Source organism: Fukomys damarensis, unplaced genomic scaffold, assembly GCF_012274545.1.
Source record: "Fukomys damarensis isolate Sample0158 unplaced genomic scaffold, DMR_v1.0_HiC HiC_scaffold_8, whole genome shotgun sequence".
NCBI lineage: Eukaryota > Metazoa > Chordata > Mammalia > Rodentia > Bathyergidae > Fukomys > Fukomys damarensis.
Window position 1 is genome coordinate 22,984,168 of NW_022900920.1, and position 10,205 is coordinate 22,994,372.

The window sequence follows — 10,205 nt, forward strand, 5'->3', positions numbered from 1 at the left end:
CGAAACTAAAAAACCCTCACTGTAAAAAAAAAAAAAAAAAAAAAAGATGATAAAACTATGGCAACAAATTTTATAGAGCTGTTAATAGTCAGTGAGTGTTTCCTTTGGGTTAAAAAATAAAAACCAAAAACCAGTGTAAAGAAATCATTATATGTTTTTGTCCTAATATTTTATACTACACTTAACTATATGCAGTATTTTACATTGAAAATTCCAATTTGAAGGCTTAAATCTGACTTTTAAAAACATCACAATGAATGATCATAATTTAAATTCTGAATACAGGTACCAAAGAAAACCCCAAAACCCAACAAATCTGAATTTAATGCTTTTAAGTGAAATGTAAATTTCTAAAATAACATACATATCTATTTATATCAGATTCATTTGTCACAATAATTTCTTTATCACAGACAGTAATGTGTCCTAAGTCTTTTCTCTTTGAAAGTCATATTATTTCTGGGGACCCATCATTATCTGATGAGAATATGTTCATTCAAATGAAAATACAAACACCACATTACCACCACCACCACCACCACACCAGTTAAAGGAGTGGGTCTGCATCCCCTTAGAGAGTCTCTGTTCAGTTTTTTCTACATAAAGTTATAAGTCATTAATAGTGCTATGCTAAAACAACAAATAATTTATAATAGATTGAAACTCTGTTAAAAATATCTCAACTGAGAATATCACAGAAGAAAATAAAGATTATATGTAACCACTCATATTCTTTAAGTTTCTACTGTAATGAAAATACTTTTAAAATTTTTTTTGGCTTAAAACAGACCTAATGCCTTGAATGGCAAGCATCCTTATACAAAAAATGTGAACTGGAGCTTAGTTAGGTCTGTGTAAAGTTACTGTGAAATTTACATATTCAAATATGCTGAATGCTATTTTAAAAGGTTTTTTAAAATGCTTGGTACTATTTTCAGTATTCACTGCAAATTATCTTATGATAGTATTTTCTACTACAGTGTGGACTCAAGTCTTGCACAGATTACACTGTCACGGTTTAAATGATGGTCAATGATTTAGAAAGCAGAGCTAGAATGAAGGAATTCCTTATAATAAAAGATAAATAGGGCCGGGGATTTAGCTCAGTGGTTCCACTGCCTGCCTTGCAAGCTCAAGGTCCTGAGTTTGATCCTCGGTACAAAAAAAAAAAAACCAACTAAAACCCTAAATAAAGAACATAGATTTATTTTAAGTTAATTTGTTAGAAGTGAGCAACATTCATCCAGAGGCAGAAATAGTTTTTCTCCTAAGTTACAGTGAAGTCAGGGATGAAGGACGGGGGCTATGGCAAGTGGCTGCTGGCTGACTTGCTAAAAGGCATGCTTGAGCTCCACTGGAGCAATGCAACCTGCTTGTGTGTCTGTTATCCGTAAAAGCTGACTGAATAAAATTCCCTTCATCATGCAAGCACTGCTGTCTCCACTACAGTAATAAAGAAACACGCTGATAGATAGAACTACTTCAAGCGACAAGCAATTGCCAGGAATTTGCAGTGAAATTGTTGGTTGGTTGGAAATGTTCTCTATGACTCCAGATGGTATCTGTCCTTGAAGAAGCCACTCATTGCCTAGAAAATAAAAAAAGCAAATGATTAAGACTGCATAAGAAGACAAACAGGGAACTGGAAAAAAAATCAAAGGGAGACAGTATCCATTCAGTCAACAAAAGTCTCTAGGTGCCAGGCAGTCTACCCTATACAAAGGACCTAAGTATGAGTACGATATAATGACTGCCTATGAGAAGTTCCCAGTTTGAAGATCACTACATCTAATTATTACAATTATCCTTTTGTTTAGACACTGTAAAATAAATTATGAACTTATTTTTATTGAAATCAAACAGTATTGCAAAGATGGCTCTAGATCCTTAATGCCCAAAGTTAAAAATAAAATCTAATAATAAGTTATACAAATAGGGGCCAGGGATGTAGCTCAGTGGTGCTGCCACCTGCTCTGCAAGCACAGGTCCTGAGTTTGACCCCTGGTACAAAAAAACAAACAAACAAAAAAACAGGATAAGTGAGGTAGATCATTTTTATCAAATGGATAAAAATATTTAAGGATAAAATATAAAAACTAGAAATGAAGTTTGTCTAATGGAATACAAATGGATGTACAACTGTATAGTGACTTTCTAGTTGAGATTGTGAATTCTGAAACATCCAAGAATAACAAAAAACCAGCCATTTCTTTAGAAAATGGTAACACTGCAAATAACCTGAGTTAAAGTAGAAACTAAGAGATTTTATTTACCTTTTAATATATGAAATTCTACCTAGACTTTAACATACAGACTTAAATATCTATTGAAAAAATTTCAAAAAACCACTAACAATTTTTCTATTATTTTAATTTTTCTCTGTCTTTTTTCATCTTGAGCCTTCTCTCTGAATGAATACTTGTGCCTACCGAGGAAGCATTGCATTATGTGGACATTTGAGAGGGCATCAGCACCCAGATTTGGGAAATATCTGAAATGCTCTCCTGCCATCTGAAAGAGAGCACACTGACCCTAATCTATGACTTATCAATGACTCCGGGCATTGTACAAAACCTGGAGCATTCACTGCGGAGGGACAGATGTAATGTCAACACTGTAGCTTGCTGGTCTCCTGGTTTCCCCTTAGGATGAGTCAACAGACTCAGAGGACCTGCCTCCATCAGTCCTCTCTGTATCGCCTTCATTTTATTGCTAATATTCTGTTGAAAATCAGATTTGAGAAAACTATGTTGAATCAAAGAAATAAGAAGGTGAAAGGTAATAATCTGAAGAATTAAGTGCAGAGCTTTTATGTGGAGCTTTTAAATAATTCTCTTCACAACTCTTTGGCTTTCTTTGCTTACTTCTGGACTGGGAAGTATGCTTTATTTAATTCTTCATTTAACTAGAGAAGAATCGAGAACTTCTTAAATTTTAAATTAGCACAGGAAAATAATAAACTATTTTAATATTCAAGTCTAGAAATAAAACACGAAATATTTCTTTAGATATTTTTCATATATATTGCAGTTAGGATTTGTGAAGTAATAGTATGCCAGTCATTTTTTTCATGCTGCTTGTTTTGACTTAAAACTTTCACATAGTCTAACCACCTTCACAATAGTAGCCTCTAACTAACCAACCCCAGTGGGAAAATATCCTTTAATCATAAATATACAAATATACTCTATAAAATAATTTTCAAAACCCTTAAAATTATTAAAAGTCTTGCCAGAAAAGCTTATTATTTGTTTCTATATATATATATATATATATAAAAAGTCAGTACTTTGGACAAGGGTTAAAATAGCTCAGCAATGCCCCTGTAGCCTAGTTTACTTTAATACTATCTGGTATTTTACATCCCAAACACTTAATATTAACTAATTTAAGAGTTTAACAAAGCAGAATTTAAAATGTTAACTTGTCAATAACCTTTTTTAAAAATAAATACACTGCTCTTTAATTACTCAAAGAGAAATTAAATGAGTGCTCTCCCTCCGAATGATGCACTCTTTTCAGACCTACAGACACAGTCACAACCACTAAGCCAGCAGTGTAGAACCCGCTATGAGCCCACAGAGGGCTGGTCAGGGAGTCAGTAGTCTTCTATCCACAAAGCCAGCCCCATCCACACTTAGGTGGCCAGCTGTCTCCTTGTGGAGAGTCAGAGGAGTGGTTTCCCCACAGGATCCCAGTCAGTCACTCACTCAGTGCCAGTCTCTCAAACTCTAACCAGCAGTCTACCTGGCTACTCCACCAAGATCTGTTTGTCCTGTTGGTTTGGATTCTGAATGGACAGTTGTAGCCCAGTGGCTTCTGCCCTGAGAATACATGAAGGTAAAAAGGCATGAAGCCAGGATTTGGGTAATACACAAAAAAGTATGTGAGAGGGCATGAGAGAGGAGCTGAAGAGGAAATGAAAGATTGAGTGAGAACATGTGAAAGGGCGTGGGAGACTAGGGAGAAGATCATCTGAGATAAAAAGTCATATGTCAGGGTTCTGGACCATCACTATTTCACTTCCGAAACACTGTTTACTGTGTCATAGGACTGCATAAACACGACTAGAAGGAAGAGTTATGGAAAAAGATTAAATAAGGAGGCTCCACTTCAGTTTTCTTTTCAGGTATTTTTAACCTAAGGGCTTCTTCTTAGGAACAAAAATGAAGAACAAGGTTAGGGAAGAGACGGGTAACTCCGTAATTAAAGAAGCTCTGCTAACGACTGTTGTGTAACTTTCAGTGAGTTACCGTTTTCTCATAAAGGGGTGCAAAACTCCTGAAGATGACAGAAAAGTGCCAAAGTAGAGTTAAATTTGGATTAATTTCTTCTTACAAGCTACTTTAAATCTTACCCAACTATCACAAATATAACACGAGAGAAAAATTATTAGGTTAAACATCAGTAATTTATTGAATATTTACAAGATTACATGCATACCTTCAGCGGTTAGAAACCAGCAACTGGGTGCTCCTTCTGTCAGCTTTGTTCCTGGTGGGAGATCCAGTCTGAGTTTGAACTGAAGAGTCTGAACAGGACAAACAGTCACTGGGGAAAGCCTGATGTGTGGCGCAGATTTAGGTAGTTTGGGTACTGTCTTTGGTTTTTCGAGGCGCACTGGACCATCTACCACAGCATTTTCAGATTTGAAGATGGGCAACTAGGAAATCAGAAAATCTGTTCTTAAAGCACAAATACCTTGAGTAAGAGAACTTATTTTCAGACTTTAGGAGAAAAAAAGTTCTGTATCAGTGAAACTAGTTGCCATTTTAATCTGACTTAGGCATTTACATAGATACCCTCCAAATTATTTAGTGGGTACAGAAAAATAGTTCACCCTCAAAAAGATTACCAAGACTTATGAAGGAGACATAATTAAAATGTCTAATATCTTTATAGATGGCAGGAAATTAAATAAAAATTGTGTGAATTTTAAAGTAGTGGATATAACATATAATCTCTTATAATTTTCACTATCAAGTATGTTATTTGGCATATTCATACATCAGATTTAGTGAGGAGAGATGACTCTTCAATCTTTCAAAAACATTTTTAAAATGTCTTGCAAATTACTAGAATTTTAGAAAAAATTCCTGCATTATTTTCAGGTTAATGCGATACATCAATGTAATTTATAATCAACATTTTTCACTGAAAATTCTATTACAGACCCTGTCTATATTCTTAAAAATTGACTGTAACTTATTTTCTCCCAATCTTCAGTGTCTCCAGAAATACAACTTCTAAATGTTACTCTGGAAGATTATTTGGTAAGAGAGTCACCATACAAAACAAAGATTGTGGGCTGGGGATTTAGCTCAGCTGTTCGGTGGCCTGCCTTGCAAGCCCAAGGACCCGAGTTCAATCCCCAGTACCAAAAAAAAAAAAAGTAATAATAAAATAAAAAATAAATAATACAAAGACTTCATGATGCTCTAAGGGTCACTGAGTAACCCAACCCATATGGTACCAGTGTGAAGCACGTGCAAGTGTGTCTGTACTTTTAGAAACGGATCTAAGTCCCTCTCCTTTTGTTCTTGAAAGTGCATCAAATTCTCCCCGGCTTCCAGAATCTTTTTCTCAAAATTTCAGCACAGACAGAACTTTTTTCCAAGAATCAGTATATCCTTAAGACAGGCATGTTCGTCTAGTTATCAAAAACAAAAGAAACCAAAACACAACAAAGAACTCACTTACTAGGCTATCTACATGTGTCAACTTCACCACCAGAGTGTCTAACTAAACATGTCTCTAAGCATTGTAGCCTTTAGTATCATCATCGAAATCACACCTTTAATTTATGCTTTAACGTGACTTACCACAGAAATTGTTTTTGTTTCTAAATCCATCACTTTAATCTGATGATTGTTGGTGTCTGCTACATATAATAATCGGCCATTTTCTCCAACACACAAGCCTCCTGGTTCATTAAAAGTTGACTCAGTAAAACTGGAACTAGTAACATTATTTGTGTTTCCGGTCCCTGCTAATGTTGTACAGTTTTTTGTTTTTGGATCCACAACTTTAATCTGAAGAAGGAACAAAATATTTATTATCTGAAGACCAATTTCATATTTGTCGTATGGAAAGGTGCAGTATCAAAAAAAAGTAAGAAAAATCCAGACTGCCAAATTATTAAATTATTAGCAGATCTCAGAAAAAAGTAGAAATTTACTGTTTTCTTGAAAAGCCAAACATTCAAATTATACAGTGTAGGGGGAGATATTCTAAGACCAAAAACTATAAAATCACTAGTTATGTTCTCTAGAAGTGATCTTGGATGAAATTAAAATGAATCAATTTTACTGTTTTTCTTCACAATGGAGCACACTTTCACTACTGAACTTCTCATGAGCACTGCCTGAAGATTTGTACCTTTATTAAACTTAATGACTATCAGTTATCTCAGTGAGCGCAATTTATGGCCTCTCACCACAAAGTATGACATTTATGATCACTGATTTTTATAAAAAGCAACATGCAATAAAACCCAAAACAACTGAAGAGACAAAAATAGAAATGTTGCTGACAATGGAATTATCTGCTACCAGGCACTACAAATATGCAACAGCTCAAAAACATTCATCTTTTAATAGATATCATTTCCCCTGTTACTTGCCTTCTCTTATTTCCTGAATATGTTACTAAGTGATTCACAACTTTAGCTCATATCCATTGGAATTGGTTTAGTGCCTTCCCTAGTTCAGATAACATCATAATCTCTCGACAAAAAAAAGAACAAGAGAAGCAGAGAACAAAAGGTTGCCAAGGGCCATTGTTTCTCTATATTTTAGAATAGAACTTGCAAGAGGCACACAGATATTTCAGCCTTTTGAATACCATGGACGGATATCACGTAGTACATAATTCTGTGAAGACTCACCTTGTGATTATAGGAGTCTGCCACATAAAGCAAATTCCTCTTCTTGTTCCACGCTACTCCAAGTGGGTGTTGAAGCTTTGCATCAATGCCTACTCCATCAACATCACCAAAAGCAAATAAATTCTTTTATTTTTTTAAGGAAAAAGAAACAGCAGTTATTAAAATTTTTACAGTGTTATGCTATAAAGTGAAAATTAAGACAGTTGAATGTGCTATTCAATTTTAAGGGGGAAGGACTGATTTTCATAATATACTGGATGCAGACTACAGAATTTTGAGTCCGTGCTAATTTTTGGTGCATTGTTGTTTTACTCACAACAGTTCTGGGACGTGGTCAGGAAGAGGTCAAGTGTACTAGTCTGGTGCTCTTTTCCAATTCTCTGCTAAATGCTTGTGTAAGGCAGATATTTCTCTTCTCCCTAGTGATGAATATTTTAGCCTTTCTTTTTCCCTGAGGCTTTAACATTTGTACACGAACGAGTGATATTATTTTTCTTAGATGGCCTTGTGTTTCTTTATATTCACATTTCCTTTTATTTGATGTCCATTTTAATGCATGGACAGGCCAAGAATGATTTACCCTAGATTTCATCATAAAATCTCACAATTCAGAAAACTACTAGCACGGTCAGTGTCTGGGCACACCATAAAAGCAACTTGCTTTACCATGGGATCTCTTTCTCCTCCAATGAGGTGCTTCACTGCTCCATCTTTCAGGGAGACAGTTCTCACAGTGCTGCTCTCGCTGTCAGCTACAAACAGGCAGTTCCAGGGATCTTCAGAGGCCAGAGAGAGACCTGAGGGCTGGGCAAAACCCGCCTTGTGAGGATATGTATTGTTTCGATTCTCTTCATTTCCACTGCCAGCAAACTGCAGACAGGTTCCTTTTTTTAGCTCACTGAAAGACAAGTCCATAGGTGGAGTCAAAAAGTGGCAAATATGTCCAATTCAGTTATGCAATGCATGTGAAGGAAAGAATCAATGGTGAGAATATTGTAAAAAAGAAAAGAAAAAGGGAAAAAAAGAAAACAAATGATCTTGGCCTAAACTGCAGCTTTCACTGCAGTTTTTCCAATCATTAACTTATACAGCTTGTATATACAGACCTTCCTACTTTTCTTCAACGTACACATGACTGAAATGTCTCTCAAAAGCCACATGGGAAATTCCTGACAGGATAAGAATTATAAGAGTAACAAATAGACATAAATTAGATCTATTGCCGTTTCTTGATTTCTTCTTAGCTTCATGCAATAGCAGGTGCTGAAAGGGAACTAAAAAGATATCAAGCTCTTGAAGATGATACAGGATGACTATGCTACATTAACTAATCAATTGTACAGAACTGATTTCTCTTGTACAGTAGGGAAATGTCTATTTAAAGGAGTACTCCAATGGTACCCCTGTAAGTAGAGAAAGTTTTACACCTTGATTTCTAAATTTATGCCCAAAGGACTATAAAGAAGACATGGTAGTACGTTATATGAGAGAAAGGAAGAAGTAGAATTAGAATGCGGTGGGGGTATGTATGTATACACTTCCAAATATGATACGAACAAAGACGTTTCAAATGACCATCACTTACTGTTATGTTCTTAATGCTAAGGTAGGTAGGAAGCAGGGGACAGAGTGAAGGGATAAAAAACTGTACAAAAGATGGGCATTTTTTCAAGAAACTTATAAAAATAAGCAAGCCAGTGAAATATGTATTGTATGCCAATAAATAAACCAAAAAGTAATTATGGTAAGGAATCTTAACACTTTAGAAAAGAAGCTTCCTTCAAAAAAGAAGTAGGGAGAAATTATAACTTAAAAATTAGGAGGCCTGAAGATGTAGGTCAGTGGAAGGGTGCTTATTTAAGCTCTGGGTTCAATACCTAGCACTGGCAAACAAACATTAGAGGCTAATACTACCTGATAGATAAAACATACCTAAAATTAAGATGCAGTCAACATGAACTGAGTGAGTGATCATTTTCTTATTAAAAATAAGAGCTAACAACTCTACTCATTGGGAAATTTAGGCAGCTCTTGATTATCTATGTCCAACACAGCCATTACCCAGAACAGCATATTCTGTTACTTCTGTTGGCTGTTTATAATTATGTCTCACATACACCATTATTGGTAAGCTTTGCTGTTCTCTTGCTTGGAAAATAGCAACAGCCGCCTTAGTGCTACCTCTATCTCCAGTCTTGTCTCATTTGGAATGTTGCGAGGGTTCTTTCCAAAAAAAACAGAACTAACCATGTCACTTCTCAGCTTAAGACTTTCTGTAAAGGCCTGCACAATGTCCAAATCTCTTACAAGGACTCACAAGGCACGGCATGATTCCACTGGCCACTAGGATTCCACTGGCCACTAGTGTGGGCCCTGGGCCTGGAAAACCTAACTTCTGCCACTTCCAGGGGTCTTCTTTGACATCTCAAATCTTACTGATAATGGGTGTATCTCTTTTATACAGGGCAATTTCAATTTGAAGGATTACTTCAGTGATTCACTTTACACATACTACGTCTTGTTTGCTGATCTATTCTTCTTCTGTAAGCTCAATGAAGTCAACACATGCTTTCATTTTATCCTTAACAGTAAGCGTGTAATTTTACCTTTAGTGCCCAGCAGAGTACCTAACATATAGTACATTTATATTTTTAAATAATTAGATGTTATGAAACATAATAGAAATATGTGTTCCAAAGCAACATCCACACATATAGACTATCTGTAGTATCTGCTATTTTGGATGATCTATACACATGCTCCTTTCTGCTGATAAAAACAACAGAGATAACCAGCACGTACTTTTTGTGGCGATTCAGCATTTATGGACTATGACTTTCATTTAGGTATTTATTTTGCAAGGTTTTAATGAGCTCCTATTATGTTTCGGATATGGTAGCATTGACACAAAAATAAACAAGACAGGGCTCCTTTCATTAAAAGGTAGTCCAAGAGGAAGAACTCATTAAAAAATAAGTGCAACCAAAAGGAGAAAGGGAGAAGGGAGAATGAGGCTGGCTAAACCTGTTGGCGCAGTGATGTGACTACACACAGGCATGGTGAGGCCAGAGAAGAGCGCAGCAGGCTCTGTGTGGGCCATGAGGGAGAGGAGCCCTGGGAGAGAGACTGGAGACTGCGTAGGCACATTGCCTCTTCATCTTCATACACCCAAAGGCGGCAGGAAAGCTACCTACACTCACTGTGTCAGGCACTTGTTCAACTCTTCCCACAGATGATTACTTCTCAAAGCAAGTCCATGAGGTGATGTGTCAGGAAAGCCCGGCTTAGAGATTAAAAGGGATCTTTTTTTTTTTTTTTT

General features: G+C 36.0%; 1 protein-coding gene across 1 annotated transcript in view; it reads right to left on the reverse strand.

The window, feature by feature from the left end:
* Positions 1-1,157: 1,157 nt before the first annotated feature.
* The window catches only part of Nhlrc2 (NHL repeat containing 2), a 57,152-nt gene continuing 48,104 nt past the window's right edge, over positions 1,158-10,205 (reverse strand). The window contains exons 8-12 of the mRNA XM_010634665.1: positions 7,553-7,784; positions 6,887-7,009; positions 5,823-6,032; positions 4,444-4,663; positions 1,158-1,588 (exon numbers count right to left, since the gene is read on the reverse strand). Coding sequence (XP_010632967.1) covers positions 1,332-1,588; positions 4,444-4,663; positions 5,823-6,032; positions 6,887-7,009; positions 7,553-7,784 — 1,042 coding nt within the window. The 3' untranslated portion in view covers positions 1,158-1,331. The remainder of the gene's footprint in view (positions 1,589-4,443; positions 4,664-5,822; positions 6,033-6,886; positions 7,010-7,552; positions 7,785-10,205) is intronic.